The sequence below is a fragment of the Xiphias gladius genome, chromosome 13 (genome assembly GCF_016859285.1).
Source record: "Xiphias gladius isolate SHS-SW01 ecotype Sanya breed wild chromosome 13, ASM1685928v1, whole genome shotgun sequence".
Lineage (NCBI taxonomy): Eukaryota > Metazoa > Chordata > Actinopteri > Istiophoriformes > Xiphiidae > Xiphias > Xiphias gladius.
The window spans coordinates 1985160-2007972 of NC_053412.1; the positions used below are offsets into that span (position 1 = coordinate 1985160).

Genomic DNA, 22813 nt, shown 5'->3' on the forward strand with positions numbered 1-22813 from the left:
GAAGAAGAAGACGACATACTAATGCTAGCCTACACAATACCATCTCTTTTTTCAGACTTGTTGTTTTTTTTGTGAATACTTGGTAGTTTAATCTTGTTAAGCCTTTAAAAAAAAAAAAAAAAAAATCTATATTCAAATTAAACCAAAGCCCAAAAGGTCCACCGGAAGCACTGTGTTATTTTGTTGGGTAGTTCAAATGAGCTAAATTGAGCTTTTCACATGGTTTGCATATACAATTGCCACCTTCAAAGCGACGGCAGCCTTCACACAGCTCTACGTGCAGTCGAGTGTAACCTCAAAAGGTATTTACCAGTTCTTCCGGGTTGTATTTCGGTACAATATTTACGCAAATGTACTTTATTCTCCACCTCTGTGTTTTTTCTGGACAGTTGAGCGCGCTTGAGTAGCGTTTGCGTCTTTTGTTTTGAAAGTCTCGACAGTCGGAAGTGTTGCCGCTAGATTTGACTTTCTTTCCCCTTGGTGTTAAACTCGTCTTAATTTGCCCTTTGAAAGATGTCTACGGGGAGAGACGGGGACGCTCTATGCTTCTTTATCAACGGGAAAAGGGTACGTTTAGCATTTATGTCATAAATTTAGCAGTCTGTGGTAGCGTAGCGGTTGTTTTAACTGCTAGCCGTTAGTTTGGTTTTTCGCCAACGTCCGCCACAAATGTCTGTTTGAAAACTGTAAAAAAAAAAAAAAGAAGAAAAAAAAAAGGTTTCAGCACAAATTTTGACAGCAAAATGGTGACAGACTTTTCCTTCAACTCATAAAACAGCGTCAGGTCCCTCAGACCGTTAAAACAGATAGGGGGGGGAGACACAAAACAGTTATTACAGTAGCCTCAAATCGCGAAGCGGAGTCGCACAGAAATCCGTGACCCCGTCGGATTCTGTGACGGGAAGGGTCGATAGGTTAAAGAAATAAAAGCTCGGCTGCGTTTCGGCGTCTTAAGTTACAGTAAAGCGAACACGTTTGGGGTTTGGAGCATCGGTTGGAGGAAACGAGCAATTTGAAGACGTCCACACACTGTTGTCTGACTTTATTTTTACGGGGCAAACACTTGCTTTATCAGTATTAATGGTAACACTAACGCAGGGGCAAATTTTCCGCATTGAGTACTTTTACCTTTGAAACTTACTTATGAATAATACTTGATTTTTTTTTTTTTTTTTTTTGTCTTTTACTTAAGTAAAATTTTCAGTGCAGGACTTTTACTTGTAGTGGAGTATTTTAACAGTATGGTTATATATACTGGGTATACTTTTACTTAAGTAACGGAGGCTGTACACTCATTGTAAAATATATATATACACACACATGTTTGATGATGATGATGACAAGAAACACAAACCTTTTTGTCCTCTAAGGGCTGTAATTCAGAAAAATATGTGGGGAAAAAAATTTAATTGTCTGCTTTCAGTGGATATTTTTCGTATCCCATGGTGGTTCAAATACTGTTTTTAGAGTATTTTTCTTCTTGGCAAGAAGAACATTTTCAAGGAAACAGTGAATACTTGCATTTTGCAAGAAAGTGGCTCAAACTATCAACACCTCACAACTATGCGGAGATGAACAGGAACGCATACAAATGATTCAAAACCAGAAATGATTCATAACTGTCCAAAGGGACAAAGTATCAACCTTTTTTGACATATTAATTGGACAGTGTGTTAATGATTTACAGCCCAACTGAAAAAAAGTGGAAACAGTTTGTCACTTAAAACAAACATTAACACACCAGGAAAGAAGATAATTTTTAATTCATGACAGTAGCAGCCCAGTGGAGGTAGAGGAGAGTCATTTTAAAGCAGAACCAGAGTGTGACCTCTGATTGTGATTTTGCTTTCTGTCAAAACAGGTAACAGAAAACCATGCAGACCCTGAAACGATGCTGTTGTCCTTCCTCAGGGAGAAACGTATCCTTCAGATCTTCAAAGCCACTATCGCAAGTAAAGCTCTATAAACCTCAGGTTGCTGTTTCACCACCGGAGGTTGGATATTTCCTTGACGGTGACTCCAGTGAGGTTAACTGGAACCAAGTATGGCTGCGGCGGTGGAGGCTGCGGGGCGTGCACAGTTATGGTGTCTCGCTATCAACCCGCCACCAAAACCATCATGTATCCTTTATTATAGACAACATGGTGCTGCTGCTTGGCTCTGATTGGCTTGGATACTCTACAGTCAGAGCTGATTCAAAATATCAAGTAAAAATCCACCTGTGAGCACCTAAGTTTTTCTTTTTTTTTTAATATTAATGAACTTCTTGAAAATCACAGCCATGTTATAGAATAGTTTTGGAGTGGCGACTAACACTTTGTCCCAAATCCACACATACTTACTAATACTGTGTATAGTATTGAAAAACTGGGGGTCATTACTGGCCGAGGGGTTGCAAGAGAAATCTTAGGAGGTTGTGAGATGATAAACTGGGTGTGAAAGAGATAGAAAAAAAATTCTGCAACGTAAAATCATGTATTGGCTTTTTTTTGTGAAATGCTTCGTGGTTTAAACTCTTCGGGCCTCTAAAAATATTTAGATTGAATATTCTTAGAAGGTAAAACTTTGACTTGAATTTGTAAAAACAAGCATTAACCTCAACGTAAAATTCACTTGAACATACAGATAATTTTTTTCAGTTAATCAGAAGGTAGCTGGTGTCAGAAACCAAGAAGAGGTTGGGGATTCAGCGGTGTACACTACGTACGTGTTCACCATGAACCTACAGTTTTATGGCTGTTAATACACAAGTTTTTAAAGCCACGTATTGTTGCGTCCAAGCACGAAATTACACAAGATGGACGAGAGCTGTTGATTCAGCTGGCCAATATTATTGGGCAGTAATAGCTTATCATGTTTATGTTGGCCAATGAGTAATAAATAAATTGTAATTTAGAAATGGTGCTGCTGTTTGTTCTGATGTGTATTTTTTTAACTGTAAAATGTCTTGCTCAGTACATAAATTTGTCACAATTATTTACTAACCAAACACAAGAGATTTTTATAAAAATTGTGGGTTTATATCAACTGTTTCTGTTTCTCTAAAACACAGGCCAATGCTGTAATTACATTTTATACCTCTCAAATATCAATATTTGTATCTGCCTTAAAAATGCAGAGTCAGCGACCATCGTCAAATCTGCTGACTTGACAAATAGCAGGTTTAGCATCCAAGTTGACTACTAAAAGTTTTCAGACTGTATTTTTGCTTAATTTTAGCCCAAGCCGAAAATAAAAACCAGAACTGGCACACATATTAACTGCTGTAGGTCATGTCCTGCAGATCTTCAAATGTTGAAAAGAAAACCAAAGAATCCTGCACACGCTCCACTACCTCAACTCACATTATGAACGCAACGTTTTGAAGAAAACCACCACTCAGATTTTATTCCCTTGTCAAGTTATGGACACGAGAGATTCTTTGGTTTTCTTTTCACGCCAGGAGGTTTTGGTCTTAGGCAATAAGACCTCATCTTGTTCCAAGAACTTTTTTTTTCTATTTTAAACTAAGACACGTTGAAGACACAAATGTTTCCTTTGTTTATCAAGAGAAGTAGCTAGACAGACTGTAACATACTCGTAAGTATATCTGTTTTATCCAAATGGAGCTCGTGACTTTAAATCAGATGTATATTAAACTTTTACCGGCATTAAAACCTTGATTGGGATGGTAAACGGACGACACAATACACCAGATGGAGTTTTTAATTGGATCACCTACTAAACTGTGCTTGACCTGTGTTTGTAGTGATATTTATACATTATTAACAAACAGAAAATTCCTCTGTTTTCCTCCCTGGTGGAGACAAAGCTGTCTGGGAGCAGATTGGCAAGACTGCTAAACTCCCATCAAGGCCAGTGTTTGTTACAACAGGTTGCAACATAGACCGTAAAATCAATTTGTCCAGCCACGAACAAGGTTGGCAAACCTCCACCTTATTTTTTTGTTTTAACCAAATTTGATTTTTAAAAACAAGGTAGTCTGAATGCAAGCTGGTTACCTGCCAAAGTGGTTTGGACGTCCACAGCTAAGAGAAAACAGAATTTTTTTGTGGTGGCTGATGGTAATTTCCCTTCCTGGCACCAAACCAATACAGCATCTGTTTCACTCCTTCACCTTCCTGCAGCAGAGGAGGAGATAATCGATCACAAAGACACACACACACACACACACACACACACACACACACACACACACACACACACACACACACACACACAAAAATGCAAAACAGATGCTGGACAGAGACTAAAAAACGGCGCAAACACTGAATGTTGCCTCTTCAGTGTATGAACAGATCTCACAGCCTGAATAGGTGCTGTGTGCTGAGAAAATCACATATTATTTGGTCCTTATTAATAAAAAAGAGGAGAGTCATTTTTAGTCAGGAGTTTTAAAGCTTTTTGAATCTGCTTTTCTGACATCAAGTCTTAACAGTTGTAATCTGTCACGGACCATCAAATCGTATCTGTAACAGTTGATGATATAAATAAGAAATAGAATTCTAATAGCTTTAATATACGAATAGCATCAGTAGAATAACCTGTGATAGTCAGTAGAAGCAGGGTGTCCAGCAGAATGCCCAGCATGCCAGTGGGTTGCAAAAAGAAAGCAGGGTTAAAAAAAATGACAAGGTAAAGGCTCGTTATAGCTGGTAAGGACTAAAGGGGAAACCTGGAACCATAGAGCACCCACCTCATTTACATTTTCATTATTACAATATTAATTTAAACAAGCAGGAACATGACATTTGTGTTTGGCTCAGTGATTGATTTAGGACCTTTTAGAAGAGCCACAACAGCAGCAGTAGCAGTAGCAGTAAAGTCAATAAAAATAGTAGTGAAGGCAGCAGCAGCAGTATTATTATTATTAGTAGTAGTAGTAGTAGTAATAGTAATAGTACCAGGGAAGCGTCACTAGAAACACTAGAACAGTGGTATGCAAATAGTGGCTCGTGGGCCAACTCTGGCCCTCCAACAAAAATATTTGACCCCTCCAACGATAATATACTTTTTCTTCTTTTATAATTTGGATCAAAACCTCTGCATAGTTTTTCATAAATCTCTTCCAGGTAATGATGTAAATACATGGCTCAGGAAAATCTAAATAAACATGCCATGATTTGTGTCTTAAACACAAATAGGTGGTAGTCTGATAGATTTGGCCTGCTGATTTAGAAAGTAATAATAATCTGAGGTAACAATATGAACAGCATTTTCATTCAGCCATAAAGGAAAACGGTCACTTTTGACTTTGTCATTTTTTTGTAGCAACAATATAAACTGTTATACCTCTGCTAGCCCCGACTTACTAATGGGAGAAATGACATCTGCCCGGAGATACGCTGAAACAACCAGTTTTATTCACATGTCTTATTCTTGAAGAAATAAAAAAAAATAGATAAATGAATAATCTAAAACAACTAGCCATCGGTTAAACCTAATTGCACTAGAAGTTGCAGTAGCAACATCAACAAGAAAGACAGTCGTACATTTAAGTGCTTTTATTGCAGCGTGTGTCCGATGAATCGGCACAGTTTTCCTTCACTGCACCATCAGACATTACTCAGCCAACGCCTGCCTCCTGCCGCTCTGTCAGCTTCACGGAGCTGCAGTCACCACGGTGGAAGGCGTCGGCAGCACCAAGACCAGGATCCACCCTGTTCAGGTCAGAGCTCATGAGCATCTTGACATTACGTGCTGAGGGAGTAGAGCGTCTCTCAATCATTTCTCATTGATCTTTTTTCATACTGTACATGGTAAAGCTCCATTTCCAGCCCTACAGTGATGTGATAGTTTTCTTGCCCAGTTGGCAGTAATTTGTAAATGTTACTGTTTCTCCTCCTTAACCAGTGACAAACATCTTGGATGTTTTGTTTTTTTTTTTTTTGTTTGTTCTTCTTACTCTATGTCTCCCTTGTGTAAAGTTTGAAGATAAGACTAACAGCAGCATTTACCCAGATGTTTATGCAGTCAAGTTACTGCACCTATTAGAGGCAAAAAAAATGTACATTTTAACCCCGTCATGAAGAAGGACATTAAATATGATCGTGTTTCTCAAATACTTTCTGTGGCTGTGCACTTCACTTCTATTGTTCAGTTTTTCGGCCTTTTGTCATAAAATGCCAGAATTATGCAAAAAAAAAACACATTTTACATGTTTTTACATGAAAATCCCAAAGGTTTTTATTCGTATAAAGTATCAGCATTAATTTTTGCTGATTCACCCTGCACCCAGATGTGTGTGTTCATATACAAATATAAATACTTAATATAATTGTAACAAGTCCGTCCAATGTGATCGTGGACCCAGCCAGCCTCTCCCGTTACACGAATGGGAGAGGTTGGCTGTCCCTAAGCTAGCTATCGCTAGCAGCAGGAAGTAGCCTCGGAGGTACGGTATAGTGTGTCAGTTTGCACAGTTGTGGCCTCCATTTCCCAAAGTGTGTTGTTTCAAGAAAAAAACACGTGTATGACAGCCACTTTAAAGCCCCACCCAAACGTCCTGAGTAATGCAAAAACAAAAACAGAGAACACAAAAGTGACGATTTCAGAGGCAATTCATTGGAAACAGGATGCTATGAATAGTTGCGCATTGCTACTGTACAAATTGGTCTGAAATGTGCTTTGGATGTTGTGTTTACAGGAGCGAATAGCGAAGGCTCATGGCTCTCAGTGTGGCTTCTGCACTCCAGGGATGGTGATGTCCATGTACGCCCTGCTGAGGAACAAACCTCAGCCCACCATGGAGGACATCACCCAGGCTCTGGCTGGTTCGTCCGCTTTGTTTTGTCCCAAATCTATTATGCTTAATTCCAACATAATGTTCAGAGGTAAGTGACAGCGAGAAATAGAGATGTATATGCGTCATAGAAGTGAAAAAAGAAGATAAAAAGATAACGTGACGTGTATTTCGTGTTCCTACTCTCTGTCACTTTTAATGGGTTTTTCTGTGTTTCAATGTGAATTTGTCACAAATGATTTGCAATTAATTCAGTTACAACCAAATTATTCTTATGCAGAGGAACACACCCAGGGATTTTCTACTAAGTAATGCACAATGTCTGGGCGCACAAGCACAGAACTCTTAAATGCTCCCAGCCCCGTTCTCACTGTGTGTTGTTGTTTTTCAGGTAATCTGTGTCGGTGTACTGGATATCGACCTATTGTTGATGGCTGCAGGACCTTCTGTCAGGTACAAAGCTCAGCTTTAGAGCCAGTGCAAGTGATATCATTCAGGAAAAATCAACATTGAGACTGGTGATGATGTAAGATTATAACCAAATTTGTTGGTAGGAATGGTTACTGTCACAATACGTGAGCAAAAACAGGGAAAACACTCACAAGTACAACTGAAAGGCTTTAAATGTTTGAAATCCTTTGGATCTGATGGTAGAAATCAAGTGTCACGCGATGTATAATTGTGACAGTGTGACTCCCAAAAAATGATCCCAACAGGAAACCAACTGTTGCCAAATCAATGGAGTCAGAAACTGTTGCCTCAATGGAGAGGAAAATACTGACGAACCAGAGCATGTGAGTTCAGCTGATCAGTTTTTCTATTTCCGACTTTTATTTTTGTTCTGTTTCTCTTTTACTCTACTTTTTTTCTTTTTTTCCGAGTCTTTGCTCTGCATTTGTGTATTTCCTATTTTTTTTTCTTTCCCTTTGAGATTCAACATGCAGTGACCTGGTATTTCTGTCCTCATTTTTTCCTTTTTCAGTTTCTAATTTCTATTCTCTCTCTTCCAACTCCATGGTATTTTTCTTCTTAATTTCTTTTTCCTTCTACCTATTGTAAATTTTAACCCAGTTTCTTCTCTTCTTTGCCGTTTTCCTCCTTTAACTTGTAATTAATACCAGTCACACCTCCTTCAGAAATTTTGAGGTCAAGCTGGATGTGATTTTAAAGGTTTATTTCATTTCATTATCGTGCCATGATAAATCCCATTTCAGTGCTTGTTTTTCCACCTCTTCATCCTCTCATAATGTCCCGCAGGAAAAGGCACAGCTGTTTGACAAGGAGGGGTTTCTGCCGCTGGACCCGACACAAGAGCTGATCTTCCCTCCTGAATTGATTGTGAGTTGTGAGTTGTGTTAGCACTTTTCAGAGAAAGGGCCAGTTTGTATCATTCCCTCGGAAAAGGGAATTTGAATGAACATATTTCACATTTCTCACACACTGAGCACACGCACAGTATTAATTCACAGGGGCATTTGAGCTCTCGTGTGTCTACCGGATCTCTACCAAAGTTCTCTTTTAGCTCCTGGTATTGATGGTTTTCATTACCTCATTTAAAGTAAATTTTGTAAAAGAGCTGTGCTGAATTGTCAACCACATCGTACTAATTTTGCATAAATATTTCCAACTCTAAAGTTGATGCCACAAAGTACCTTTTATTAGTAATCGCAGTATAAAAATGGCCCTGTCTCCATAGCTGATGGCAGAGACTGCGAACCCACAGACACTCACCTTCCATGGGGAGAGGCTGACCTGGGTGTCCCCCGCCTCTCTGGAGGAGTTGGTCCAGCTAAAGACCAGTAACCCTAAAGCTCCGCTGGTCATGGGCAACACCAACTTAGGTGACCAGTAAAACCACACTTATTACAGAGAAATAGGCCAAAGTTACTTCATCACAAAGTACAATCAATTTACGAGGCAAAAGCAATTGTGTATATAGACTTAGATTGAAAAGATACATTCTAATTAAGGCTGTGATTACGTTTTGTTTTTTTTAGCTGTATGTATTTCTATTCAGGTTTATAAGCCTGAAATGTAAAATTCCAAACTAACATCTCCACCATTTAAAGTGGAAGATTTCTTTTTTCACAGAAGGATGAAAAAAATTGGATAAAAAGGACTGCACCTCTGATTTTCAGGGACGTTTTTTTAGTAAGAAAATTGGGTCCACAGTTGACAATGTGCTCCTGATTTAGAGACTTGATCCTGTCTGTTGCTGAGATATTGTCCGATGAACGTCAAGTAAAATAAATTGTTCTGATTATAAGCTTCTGATATATGTTTTTCATATTTGGACTCAGAAAAAAAACCCAGTTGACTCAGTTAAGTTAACTGTGGTCTCACTGTTTTGTGTTGAAGGTCCAGATATGAAGTTCAAAGGTGTCCTGCATCCGCTGCTAATATCTCCAACCAGAGTTATGGAGCTGTATGAGGTCACTCAGACACCACAGGGTGGGAAACCTTCCATTTTGATGTGAATATGTGTATGTGAAAGTGTTTTAATGTCCCGGAAGTTCAAGAAACCCACCAGACCTGTAAGAAAAGAGACAAGATATGCCGTAGACTTGCAGCTTTGTTGGTTTTTCACAGGTGTTTGGTTGGGAGCTGGCTGCAGTCTGTCCGAGGTTCAGTCCCTTTTGGACAAGCTGGTTTCTCAGTTGCCAGAGGAGAAGACCGAACTCTTCAAGGCCCTGATCCAGCAGCTGTGTAATCTGGGAAGCCAGCAGATCCGCAATGTTGCTGCAAGTAGACATCACTCTTTTATTACTGATGTATATTCAGTCAGAGTCGTCTTACATTCTTTACTTTGCATGCTTTCCTTTAACCTGTTTCTCTGTCTTCTTTTCTTAACTCCCTGCCTTCCTTCCTCCATCTTTCATTTCTTTACTCATTTCCTTCTCCTCTCCTGTAGTAGGAAACGTCTCCTGGAAATTTACAAGTTATTTTAACAGATTCAAATCAGTGTTTTTAGATTAGAGTAAAATGAAACAATGTAATCACATTTAACTTTAGTGATATTTTATTGTAAAATAGTTTCGAAATAAGAGTCCGTTGATTTAATAGAATCTAAAGGAAATCCTGCAAGTAAAGTCAGATGAATTGACAAGTGTCCTGTGTGTTAATTTTTGTTTTTACGTGTGTAGTCTCTTGGAGGCAACATCATGAGCGCGTACCCTAATTCAGACCTGAACCCTGTTTTGGCTGCTGGGAACAGCAAAGTGAGCGTCATTTCCAGCGGTGAGTTGCCACCTCTTTGATTAGGGTTAGATATTTAATTGAGAAATTAGAAACCCTGCGACAGCTTCTAGAAGAACATCTCCTCTTTAGACCGCAGAAAAATGTAGACTCAAGTCAGACCTGTTTACTTTTCTCAACTCCCGATTAACAAGGTCTTCTGTCTGAATCCACCAGGAGGAAGACGAGAGGTTCCTCTAAATCAAGACTTCTTCGTGAGCTTTGGGAAAACCATCCTGAAACCAGAAGAGATTGTTGTGTCTGTTTTCATTCCCTTTTCCAGAAAGGTACAAGTGTTGTCTCTGAGTCCAAAAATCCATTTGCACCCACAATTTTTATTTTTGGTCAGGTGCTCTCTGGGAAAATAAAAAGTCATTCAGACTAAACTCGTATATAAAAATTACATTCACGAGTAGGCTTTTTAAAAAAAAGATAAAGTAATCACCAGTGAGTGTTTTATTTAACATTTAGGTCCAGACGTTGTATCTCTCACGCTCTTTATTTCAAACCTAATGGGTGAAATATATCACTGCCACGGTGGCTGTACGCGGTAAGATTAGCTAATAAAATGAGAAAACATTTACGATTGTAAAAACTTTACGGATTACTGCGTAAAAGTGTAATAAAATGCCATGTTTGTCCTGCAGGGGGAGTTTGTTCGAGTTTTCCGGCAGGCTCCGAGGAAGGAGAGCTCTTTTGCCACCGTGACGACAGGGATGAGGGTATTTTTCTCGGAGGGTTCTAGGGTGGTTCAGGATGTCAGTATTTACTACGGAGGAATGGGACCGACCACTGTCAGTGCTGCCAAAACCTGTGCAGCTATCGTCGCAAGGTCAGTGTGACGTTTATCGCTCGACGTGGGATAATTTAGTCTATTGAATATAATGAATCCTTTATTTCTGTCTGATCAGAAGTGGACTAGCTGTATGAAGAGACTAGAAAATTCTGTTTCCGTTCTACTTTTTTTCATTCCTTTCCTCTTTCTTTAATTGTCTTTCCTTATAATTAATTTCCTCCTTTCTGGCTTTCTTCTTTGTTTTCCAAGTCTCTGGCTTCCTAACTTTCTTCCTCTCTTTATTATTTGTGTCCTCTGTTTCTTCTTCTGTTATCTTTGACCTTTCTGTCTTAGTTTATTATTTTTGTGCTAACTTTTATTCCAATTTTCTTTCCTTTTCTCTCCACCCTCCTTCTGTCATACGTTCCTGCCCCTCTTCCGCCCCCCCACAACCCTCATCTTTTCTTCCTTCCTCCTTTGTTTCTTTCATTCTATACTCCTCGTGTATCTTTACTCCATACTCCCCAACTCTTATTCTTGGTAAATGTTAACCAGAAAGCGCATTCAGTTTCATCACAGCTGCAAAATGAAAACAACCAGATATAATCCATTGAAATGAAAACCACACCTTTCTGGCTTCCTCCTGTGCTTCCTTCAGGCCATGGGATGATGAAACCCTCAGCCAGGCCTATGACATCCTCCTGGACGAGTTGGCCCTCCCTCCTTCGGCTCCTGGAGGGAAAGTAGAGTTTCGGCGGTCCCTGACTCTCAGCTTCCTCTTCAAATTTAACCTGCAGGTCCTGCAGAAGCTAAGAGAAATGGTAGGACTGTTCAGTGATTTAAAAAAATGGCCACAAATGTCAAGTTTTTAACCTGGCATAATGCAATGCAATGCAACATGGTAGATACTGGATATTGACTTTTTTACAGAATGTGATTGCAGACGAGCTTCCTGAGAAGATGCAGATCAAGCCTTTACCCAGAGAGATCCACCCCAGCCTGCAGGAGTTCCAGGTCAGAAAATAAAGGGGTAATTTCAAGTGTGTGTATCATATCTTAAAGAAGAGATCGATTGTGAAGTTAAGCTGACTGCCTCCTCTTGTCTTTCTTCAGCACGTGTCAAAGGGCCAGAGTGACCAGGACCCAGTGGGGCGTCCCATCATGCATCGCTCTGCTCTCAGCCAGGCCACAGGTGAAGCTGTCTACTGCGACGACATCCCCAGAACAGACGGGGAGCTCTTCCTGGCTCTGGTCACTAGCTCTCGAGCACACGCTAAGATCACGTAAGGAGAAAGTGACGATTTCTGTCAATTTCCTGTTTTGGACCCAATGATCTCTGACCCACTTTCTAATGTAATACTCCACTTCTTGTTTCAAACGTGTCTTTTTCTAACAGAGGACTGGACGTGAGCGAGGCTCTGCAGCTTCCTGGTGTTGTCGATGTCATCGCGGCCAAAGATATACCCGGGAAGAAAGTCCGTGCAATGTTTGGTTATGATGAGGAGTTGCTTGCTGAGACAGAGGTAGAGTGTGTGTGTGTGTGTGTGTGTGCGTGCGTGCGTGCGTGCGTGCGTGCGTGCACAAACCCCTTAATGTTTTTGTTTTTATGTGTATACTCGTATATCATTTTAAAGAACAGCTCTGGACTGGCTTTTCTTTTATTTGAATATAATTCTGAAGGTTTACTGCAAACAGTGAAAGTCAGAAAATGGATTCACCGATTGCAGTTCTCTGCAAAAGTGGGAAAATATCTGGGAATTGGACAACTGTATAACTTTCTGCAAATGGAGCAGAATTGTATTGATATGATGTTTTACTCATCTGTATAAAATATGTACAAAAATTATATGAAAAGTTACAGAAATAAAAATATGTAGTAATAATATAATAATAAAATAATAAAATATATAGTAATAATTATTACAATGCAAATATTATTTCCCACCCCATCGTCAACGATTTCTGGCACGAAAAAACAGTATTTTGCAATAAATTGCAAATATACCATCAATATATTTCTCAGAACAGGCTGCTGAGATCATCTTAATATCGACAGTATCATTATCTCCGCTGGGGTGTGTTTTCAGGTGTCGTGCATCGGCCAGATGTTATGTGCGGTGGTCGCTGATACGAGGGCGCACGCCAAGCGAGGTGCAGCAGCTGTGAAGATCAGCTATGAAGACCTGCCGGACCCTGTTTTCACAGCAGAGGTCTGTGATGTTCAGCTCAGCTGAAATAATCTGCCAAAGCGGCAACATTCACTGAAACTATATCACAGTTAAAATGAGTGAAATCTCAAATCTTTTTATGGCTTTATTGTGTCAAATCTTCTGTTATGCACTATTGTGTGCTCATTTACTTCTGTAGCAGCCTGATTTATTGGTGTCTTTTAATGCTTTGGCATTTACATTGATTCATTTGGCAGACGCTTTTATCCAAAGTGACTCATAAGTGAGCTAACTTAGGGTTCGGTGCCTTGCCGAAGGACACATCGGCACGCGGACAGGAGGAGCCAGCGATCGAACTGCCAACCCCGCGATCAGCGGACGGCGTGCGCTACCACCTGAGCCACAGCCACCCCCGAACTTTCTGTTCTGAAAACTGAACAATGCTTAGCTGCACTAATGGCGTTGTGGTCATGGCCAAAGTCAGATACGCTTGATAGTTTCGACCTTTAGAGAACGGCACGGCATTAGTTTTCCGCCCCGTGTACCTTTTCAGTGCAGATTCACCCATTAAACCTTCTGATCACAGGTAAAAAGTACGTATGTTTTCATTTTCCTGGACCATCACAGCTGCTTGTGATGTTTGTCCTCTCTCGCTGTGACAGGAAGCCATTGAAAAGTCATCTTTCTTCGAGCCACGGAGGATGATCGAGACAGGAAATGTAACTGAAGCCTTTAAAAGTGTTGATCAGGTTTATGAAGGTAAGAATCTGTTTGTGCTGGACGAACATGCTACAAATGCCACAACACCTCCGTTTTACAAAATGTGTAAATACATGATGAGACATTTTAAAGCCGTTTGGGATTAAATGGCAAAACTTCAGAGGTCATTATTTAAACAGAGGTGATTAAATGTGATGAAGTTCACTGCTGCTCTTCTTGTACTGGAACTCATCCCGTATACAATAGAACCGGGGGTTTGATTTTTCCATTTTGTCCATCTTCATCCGACTGTGTTTGTAATTGTTTTCCTCAGGAGAGATACGAATGGGTGGCCAGGAGCATTTCTACATGGAGACTCAGAGTATGCTGGTTGTTCCTGTCGGTGAGGAAACAGAGTTCAATGTTTACGTCTCCTCTCAGTGGCCCACTTCAGTTCAGGTACACGGAGACACCTGGACACTGGCTACTGTTGTCTCTCTTAGATCTTTGCCCCCATTTTGGTGACCGGAGATCTAATTTTGACTTGAATATCAGGACTTACTTTCTGACTCAGCCCGAAACATTAAAGACCTAATCTGGAGTAAGCTTGTTGCATGAGACTCAACTCTGACTTGAACTTGGAGCTTAATGTCGACCTGGACTGGGATTCTGACTCAAAAACGGATTTCTTGGGCTTAAAACTTACAAAAAAACTTCTTAATTTCTGTTAAAGGATTAATTCTTGCTTTATCAAATGATAAAAGGAATGTATCTGAACTGGAATTGGTATTTTATTAAAGATTGTGTCTCATATTTTAGAAAAATTGTGATTATTATAAAATGTTAGCTAAGAACATATCTAAAAGAGAAATCGGAGCTAAAGAGGATTTGGTTTTTTGTTGTTTGTTTTTCAAGGGCTCTGTCTTATTTTCCTGACTGCAGGACGCTGTTGCGGAGACGCTGGGCATCCCGTCCAACAGAGTCACCTGTCACGTCAAAAGGATCGGCGGAGCGTTCGGAGGGAAGATCACTAAAACCGCCATTCTGGCTTGTATCACCTCTGTGGCTGCATGGAAGTAAGAAACACAATGCACTGAATTCTCCTGAAAAAAGACTGAAAACCAAAAAACGAGATCAGAGATTCCTTTTTAGACTCAAGAGTAATTATCAGTGAAAACATAAAAAACATGTAATTAAATGTGGATTTTAATTAATTGTATAAGTCAGTGTGTATTGAAATTACATTAAATCATGAAAATCAAAGAGAGGCTGGAAAGGTTGTTGTCTTTCTGTTCAGGACCAGTCGTGCAGTCCGCTGTGTTCTGGAGCGAGGTGAGGACATGTTGATCACGGGAGCTCGTCACCCCGTCCTGGGAAAGTACAAGGTACAACAACATCACTCCGGCTTTCATTTCAGCGAGGTTCTCAAGATGAATCTAGAAACCCAATGTGAGGCCTAAACTCTGAAAGCAGTCCCAAGATGAACCCGACAGGTTACAAGATTATTCTAACTATAAAAAGAAGTAATGAAAGAACAAAAATCTGTTCATTCCAGATCTCTAAAAATCCTTCAAATTAAACGATCTGAGAAGAGAAGATGGTATCACTCTGCAGAGGACGGCTGTTTGTAACACTAAACCTTTAATATTGGATTTTTATAGGGTCAGACTGTTGGTGATGATCCAAATCGGTTTTTGACTGACTTGTGGTTTTTGTCGGCCAAGATGTAAAGAAACCCTGATAGTTGATTTCTGCTTGTTTCAGGTGGGTTTCATGAGTGATGGAAGGATAGTGGCTGCAGATATCCAGTACTACGCCAATGCTGGCAACACTGTGGATGAATCTGTTCTGGTTGGTAGGACAGACTTTACCTGTCAGGGCATGTCTCTGCATTTTATACCACAAAAACGTAAAATGCAATCACTGATTTTCTTCTTCTTGCAGATCGTTGAGAAGATTTTGCTCCACATGGACAACGCCTACAACATCCCCAACCTGCGAGGCTGCGCCGCCGCCTGCAGGACCAACCTGCCCTCCAACACTGCCTTCAGGGGCTTCGGCGTGCCCCAGAGCATCTTGGTCGTGGAGAACATGGTCAACGATGTGGCTGTGGTGCTGGGACGCCCTGCAGACCAGGTCATACCCCACTTTGTCGTGCCGCGCACTTGATGTTATTCATCTTGTTGAAATTTTAAAACAGAAAAAAAAAATAGGAACAACTTCTCAAAAACGAGGTCACAGGTTGATATCTTATTTTTAACCGAAGATTAAATGAGCGTTTTGAAATTTTTCATCAGATTCGGGAGATCAACATGTACAAGGGTCTGTCAGTCACCCACTACAAGTTTGAGTTCAGCCCGGAGAACATGCTGCGCTGCTGGGAGGAATGTAAGGCCAAGTCTGACTACAGCGCCCGCCAAAGAGCCGTCGAGCAGTTTAACCAGCAGAACCGCTGGAGGAAGAGGGGGATGTCCATCATTCCCATTAAATATGGCATCGCATTTAGTGAGAGCTTCTTAAATCAGGTCTCCGGGATTCAGTTTTTTCTCATTCTGAACTTTTAGCAGATTTTATCAGGGATGCATCAACCTGTTTTTTTATTACTACGTTCAATTTAAGAAGTCGCTTTTAAACAGAAGAAAATGTTAGTTTTAGTCTGTAGTGTAGTTGACAAGTCTGTTGTTAAAAAAGATCGACAGAAATGTTTTAATTTCCTTTTTCTTCTTTCCTGTTGGTTTTTACTTTTTCTGTGTGTTTCTATGAAAGGCTGCCGCTCTGGTCCACATCTATAAAGACGGCTCCGTTCTGGTCACTCACGGCGGGACGGAGATGGGTCAGGGAATCCACACTAAAATGCAGCAGGTACTGTGCACAAGCAGTCAGTCCCACCTGGCTGGAAACTGATGTCCACTGCCCTCTACAGCTCAGGTTGTTCAACCTGCTTTGCCTGTTAATTAAACCTCTGATCTTTTATTACTCGCTGTTTCACCCGTTGCTTTGGAACATTGAAACATTCACAGACTAACACATAAAAGAGCACTAGTTGTAATTTAGACATTCAGTTTAATGACATTCCTTTACAGGTTTCTGCAGATAAAAGTCAGACAGGTCCACTTCTCAGCCGTCACTTTAATTCCTCAGTTTGTTCTCTTTATTATAGGATATGCCATGTGATTTTCTGTGTTTTTCTTACTATCAACAAATCCCATGAAAAGACCGAAAGCAACTATGAATGTATTCTACTAACAAGTATTGTGTGTGTATCCAAAGCATGATATTACTCTGTGCCATAGAGCTCCATTGTTTTTCAAAAACTATTAAAAACACATCAGTGATTCACACTGTTGCGCTGGGTGACGTTTGTTCATTACCATGAACACACACGCTGTAGTTTATTTTGATTCAACCCCCCGCACAATGTTCTGCTTCCACAAATACTCACTAGAGCACCGAATGTGTATTAATCCCCCGCTGAAAATAGTCCCCAACAAATACAATCTCCTGTGAGCGGAGAGCCACAGAGAAGTCGGAGTTGAGAGACAGACTAACACCTTGTTCATTTTGTTTGTTTTCATGGGATTCGTTGACAGCGACAAAAAATAAGCCATATTGCTGGTAGAATCTTTTAGGCTCAGTGTCTGTTTCCTGTGTGCCTGTAGGTCGCAAGCCGGGAGCTTCATATCCCCTCCTCCAAGATTTACATAAGTGAAACCAGCACCAACACTGTTCCCAACACCTGCCCTTCTGCTGCTTCCTTCGGCACCGACGCCAACGGCATGGCAGTCAAGGTAAAGTCCAGTCCCTGCATCCAACTATTCTGTTTTCTGTATCACTGCTCCTGTTTGGTGAATATAATGATTAAAATTTTTTAATGTCTTCAAAGGACTGATACGGAAATGGCACACTGACAAAACAGATAGTATTTGTAAGTATCATTTCCAATTTCTCTCATTCAGAATGCCTGCCAGACTCTGTACCAGCGACTGGAGCCAATCAGGCAGAAGGACCTCAAAGGATCTTGGGAGAGTTGGGTATGATTTGACAGGCCGAGAGTAATCCTGAGGGACCGCTGGAAAGCATTTGAATGAATACCAGACAACAGACATGAATCTGTTTCTTTTTGTCTTTTGTACTCAGGTCAAGGCGGCATTTTTTGAGAAAATCAGTTTATCAGCTACCGGATTTCACAGGTAAGACAAATAAAAACTGTCCAACTGAAATAATTAATCGAGGAACCAAGACACTGACAACTTCCTGTGTGTCCTTAGAGGTCCAGACCTTTACATGGACTGGGACAACATGGAGGGTCAGCCTTATGCTTACTTCACATTCGGAGTGTGTTGCTGTGAGGTGGAGCTGGACTGCCTCACAGGAGACTACAGGGTCAGAGCTCACACCTCAGTCTTCATGTCGAACACAAAGATGTTTCAGACTTTCTGAATTTGAAGACGAGGCGGAGAGAACAGTGTTGTTTTTTTGCTTCTGTAGACTGTGAGGACAGACATTGTGGTCGACATCGGCAGGAGCGTGAACCCCTCTGTGGACATTGGACAGGTGAGACCAGCTTGTCACATCCTGGTGAAGCAGTGAGCTTGATTCTAGCTAGCTGTCAGCTATAAAATCAGAAATAGATCAAATCTGGTAACCATTTATTTTACATGTGCCATCTTTTCCTAATAATTTCACTAGGGCACGTACATTCAACCGTAATATCATAGAAACTGTTTGTAATTTGGCGCCAATTTTAAGGAAAGTGGGGACGGTGTTTGATTAGCACACTCAATAAATTCAATCTCTGTTAGTCAGCGGACAGCTGAACACATACAAAATATCAGATATATCCCTCTGTGTAGTTGCAAATTAAAGGCAAACATAGTTCAACAAATGTAGAGAATAAGCTTTCCATCAAAAAAAATATTAACGTGGTTTTAAATGAATTTCTGTCAGATTTTCCTTTTTTTTTTTTTTTTCTCAGAAATTCCTCTGGAAATCTGGAACAGCGCTAATCCTGTATAATTTTCTGGTTCATTCTTAATGAACCATACGAATGAGGCTGCACTGTTACAGAACATTGTAACATACAGAAAATATGAAGAAATTACAGGACTCATGAAATAAACGTGACAGTTGGAATCTTGGATGAGCACATGTTCCTGCGAATTTTCCTTTCACGCATTTACCCTTTTGACTTTCTTCCTTTCTTTCCTCAATCTTTCTGTCCTTCCTCCCTTCTCTCCTTCCCTCCTCCAATCTCTCAGATTGAAGGAGCGTTCATGCAGGGTTTGGGTCTCTACACTCTGGAGGAGTTGAAGTTTTCCCCCTCTGGGCTCCTGTACTCTCGAGGTCCGTCTCAGTATAAGATCCCCGCGGTGTGCGACGTGCCGCTTCGATTGAACGTCTATCTGCTGTCAGACTCCCACAACCCCCACGCCATCTACTCCTCAAAGGTCAGAGGGCATCATGTACAGATGGACACCTTTATTTTATGACTTTCTTTGTCGTTTCTTTCTTTGTTTCTTTTTACCTTTTTATTCTTGTTTTACCTTTTTTGAATATTTTAGGATTCATTTTACAATTCTAATTACCCTAACATTACAGTTATAGTATAATCCAGTTTCTTAATCACTGTCAAATACAGATAAAACTGAATAAGCACTAAATTGTTATTTTCATAAAAGCAATGCAAGAAAATATGTTCGGTAAAAATACAAAAACTAAAACCGTCTCTCATTATTTCATGTTCATGTGATAAAAGTACTTCGAACAATATGTCAAGCTATGCTTTTTCAACTTAGAGAGCTTGTCTTGGATTTTCATTGGATTTGACTCAGAAAACACACGAAACCGAGGGATAGCATGTGAAAATGAGAACGCTTATGCCCAGGGTATTAGAAGACAGACACAAAACATGTGGCGTAAAATGAAACAATAGATTCCTGCTGCGACTGCTTCAGTCTCCACCACAAGTAACATTCCAGACGATCCTCTGGCTCCGCAGGGTATTGGAGAACCCATTCTCTTCCTTGGCAGTTCAGTGTTCTTTGCCATCAAAGACGCCGTGGCCGCGGCTCGCTCTGAGTCCGGTCTAGTCGGCCCATTTTCCCTGGACAGCCCAGCGACACCGGAGAGGGCCTGCTTAGCCTGCGCCTCCCCGTTCACTCAGAAGGTAACAGTACTAAAATACTGGTGTTCTGACTCAGTAAGTGCACTGGTAAACACATATTAACCCTTTTATCAGCACTGTCTGCGGTGATTTGCCCGACATGGATTTTGCCAAAAGTGGACATTTTTATTTACAGACAGTTTGTATCTTTTCAAGTTTTCAGTGTTTCTTCCTAAATATTCTTTTGTCAAGGTGGAAAATCTCCCGAAGCAGCAGAAGAGAAATCCTAGGACGCAAGAATTATTAATTCACTGAAAATAATTAAATGATTAAATAAATGAATATTCAGTGAGAATAAAAGATCCTGTCTGCTCATCCAGCCCAATTACCTCTGGAGCTGTCGTCAGACAAGAACCTGGGTTTTAGCTGGTATTTAATTCAATTCCATTATGGATGATATTAGAAAGCTGATACCTGTCTGATCCTGTTACGTACAGGAGGCCACTGTACAAGACTTCATTTATTTTCCCGGAATTTATTAACCAGTCTTTTTTTTATCTTCCCCATTGTTTTCTACTTGTGACAGTAAACCAGGCAAAGACCAGTAAACTAAGACAAATGTAAAAAATGGGGTAAACTAAACTACTCTAATTTCATTCTGATAAAGTAAGCTTACTTCAACAAAATAAATAAAGGAAATAAGTGAAATCACTTCATCGCTTATTGCTGCAAAAAAAACAGCATATGGAAATGATTGCTGTACCTTTGCCATTCATGTCTGTTAATGTTTGTTTGTTTGTTTGTTGTTTTATTCTGTTTCCAGATTCCAGCCAGCAAACCCGGATCTTTCAAACCGTGGGCCTTAAACATCTAAAACTGAAACTTGTTTTGTTTTTCATGTGATCAAACTAAAGCTAGACTGACTGTAGACTAAATGAAACTAACAATAATTAACAAATACAGTTATTTTACTAATAGAAAATATCTTTACATGTCAGTTGTTACCAAAGAAATTAGACTTTTGACCAACACCATATGGCACATTTAAACTCATTCTCAACCATGTATAATGTGAAATGAATGCATCATGACCGCTGGATTTTACAGCACATTTGAATGTTTTTGCTTATGCACTTGTCCCCCAGCGTCGCTTTTTCAACAACAGAATAAACAATTGAAAAAATATTTAATATATCACATATATCCACTGTTTCATCTGTGTTCATCCAGTAGCAGGACACAACGACAGAAAAAACACTAATGACAAGAAATGTCAGAATTTTAACTCGTGAATATATCTTTAGCACAAAGACTTCAGGTGTCACGGGGGAGAGTAAAGCCAAACCTTGAAAAAAAAGGCCATAATTATTTGTAAACTAACATGGATTTGTCTTCCTGTGGACCGGGGATCACAACGGAAGACAGTCCCATCCGTCGGAGATGAGGCCTGCAAGAGCGGCAGGAAGTGATGTTACTCAGGTGTTGGACAGGAGGAGGTTAGGCGATGCAAGTAAGGAGAGAGTGTTGGGAAAGTGATGTTAAGATAAGAGGCAAACATTTGGTCTCACCTGCAGTTCTTGAAAAAATTTGCTAGTGGTTCATCAAATATGTGGAGTACCAACGTTTATTGATACGCCAAATGCTTTTTTTAGAGTTAAAGTGGATGGGCCATTGCAAGCTTTTTCAGGTTGCCAAGGCGGTAGAGCATAAACTAAAGCGTTATAATGGCACTGCATGACACGGCAGGCAGTGGTTGTTAAAATATTTGTAAAAAACGTAGAGAGCCTCTGCACACTGTCGGCAAAAAATTATTTAAAAAAATGAGCTGGAGGACTTCATTCTCTAATGTGCCTGTCCACTAGGTATGCATGTCCAAACAGTCAGGACGGGCTGGTCTCGACAGGCGAGTTGGCGAGTTTGCTAATTACATAGAGTCACATGTTGCTCTCGTTTACAGGTGAGTGATAAGTGGATTCCTCTGGGTTCCAGGTAGTAGTCTTGTTTTTTCGTTATAGCATCATTTTTGATTAAAACGTACCAAGTCTGACTTTGTTTGAAAATGCTGCCAGTGTTAAACATGGCTTGCCGGCCTTGTACCATTTTAGTGAACCGGTCCTGACAGGCTGAGTAGGTCTCCTCAGCTGTAGCAGGAGAGCTCAGGGGGAAAGTGTCCCCCTGGTCCTCTCTCATTGCGCGCCGCTGGAATGGCTGCTTTGATGTCATAAAAAACAGTTGAGCCGAAGAAGATTGGAGGCTCACCTACACCCTGGAACATCAAGACATCAGTGCCCTCGAGGTTTTTTTAAAGACTTTTTTAAGACCTGGAATTGAATTTAGGAGAGGTTTATCAATGAAATTTAAAAAAGCCTAGAATGATATATTGTTAAAGAATTCTCTTTTAGTGTCATAATACACTTGTTCTTTGGGTCAGGCCATGAGTCTCTGGGTCTGTGGGAAGTCTGTGGTACCTTGGACAGATAGATGGCACGAGGATTTTCGGCGTCAGCGAGCTGATGAACAGTGAGCTCAGACGGGACGTCGCAGAGTGCTGGGACCTTGTACTGAGACGGCCCTCTGGTCATCAGGATGGCGTACAGGCCGACGAAGCCTCCTTCCACCTGATAAACATCACGCGCAGACATGATTTATCCAGGAAATGTTTTAATACAGCTCTTTTCTACACGTACATCAGCTCTGGCCGTAGAGATCAGCAGCATATTAGAAATATTAGATAAATATACCAAAGGTTTGGTGTGAGGAAGTGGTGGCAGTGGTGTACATGTACCTGTCCAATGTCCAACGTCGGATCGATGCTTTTGCCAACATCCATCATGATGTCTGTGCAGATGTTCTGCACCAAACAAAATACAGTTCTCTTCGCTTGTAAAGTACAAGATTTATGGCTCATTTCCATCATACAATATATCTAATGTTATATTGTTTATAATATGTATATAAACCCTGTCTTCGCATAGTTACTATCCCAGTCTTTCCTATAGTATCCTAGTTGTTATTATCCGGAGGTTATAGAGGCAGCTTTAAAGAACATGGAGCCAAACTACAGTAGCAGCAAACTTTCTTACTTTGAATAT

The 22813-nt window shown here is 40.4% G+C and overlaps 2 protein-coding genes across 10 annotated transcripts in view; one reads left to right on the forward strand and one right to left on the reverse strand.

The window, feature by feature from the left end:
* On the forward strand, positions 1–20931 carry aox6 (aldehyde oxidase 6). 4 transcript variants are annotated; one of them, XM_040142528.1, is made up of 35 exons: positions 391–567; positions 1862–1919; positions 2024–2120; positions 5560–5668; positions 6647–6773; positions 7134–7195; positions 7459–7536; positions 8000–8080; positions 8439–8583; positions 9101–9193; positions 9332–9483; positions 9886–9979; positions 10154–10263; positions 10624–10808; positions 11410–11572; positions 11682–11765; positions 11865–12034; positions 12148–12274; positions 12839–12961; positions 13582–13678; positions 13953–14077; positions 14561–14694; positions 14916–15003; positions 15383–15469; positions 15563–15754; positions 15916–16143; positions 16385–16480; positions 17278–17406; positions 17575–17649; positions 17756–17808; positions 17887–18001; positions 18107–18172; positions 18877–19065; positions 19617–19784; positions 20545–20931. In XM_040142528.1, exons 1-35 carry the CDS (start codon positions 514–516, stop codon positions 20593–20595), a joined length of 4005 nt encoding a protein of 1334 aa, XP_039998462.1. In that variant the 5' UTR covers positions 391–513; the 3' UTR covers positions 20596–20931. The 4 variants fall into 4 exon arrangements, with proteins under 4 accessions (XP_039998463.1, XP_039998464.1, XP_039998462.1 ...); XM_040142529.1 differs by lacking the exon at positions 391–567 and adding an exon at positions 1–302 and having other exon boundaries at positions 19617–20931; XM_040142527.1 differs by having other exon boundaries at positions 19617–20931.
* LOC120798315 (aldehyde oxidase 1-like) overlaps positions 20877–22813 on the reverse strand; it is an 8057-nt gene continuing 6120 nt past the window's right edge. For 5 of the 6 annotated variants that reach the window (XR_005708673.1, XR_005708675.1, XR_005708672.1 and 2 more), the window contains 2 exons: positions 22507–22572; positions 20877–22339 (listed from right to left, as the gene is read on the reverse strand). Coding sequence is in view for 1 of the 6 variants with exons in the window: in XM_040142533.1 (XP_039998467.1) it covers positions 22004–22042; positions 22190–22339; positions 22507–22638 (321 nt within the window). In the remaining 5 variants the exon portion in view is untranslated. Of the gene's footprint in view, positions 22340–22506; positions 22811–22813 lie in introns of those variants that run through there. The other variant, XM_040142533.1, reaches the window with a different exon arrangement.

Bases quoted from the DNA above. Each gene is read 5' to 3' on its own strand.
- aox6 (XM_040142527.1), top strand. From the start codon at position 514: ATGTCTACGGGGAGAGACGGGGACGCTCTATGCTTCTTTATCAACGGG. The intron at 568-1,861 runs GTACGTTTAGCA...CTGTCAAAACAG, and splicing joins TCTTTATCAACGGGAAAAGG to GTAACAGAAAACCATGCAGA. The intron at 12,275-12,838 runs GTAGAGTGTGTG...GTGTGTTTTCAG, and splicing joins AGTTGCTTGCTGAGACAGAG to GTGTCGTGCATCGGCCAGAT.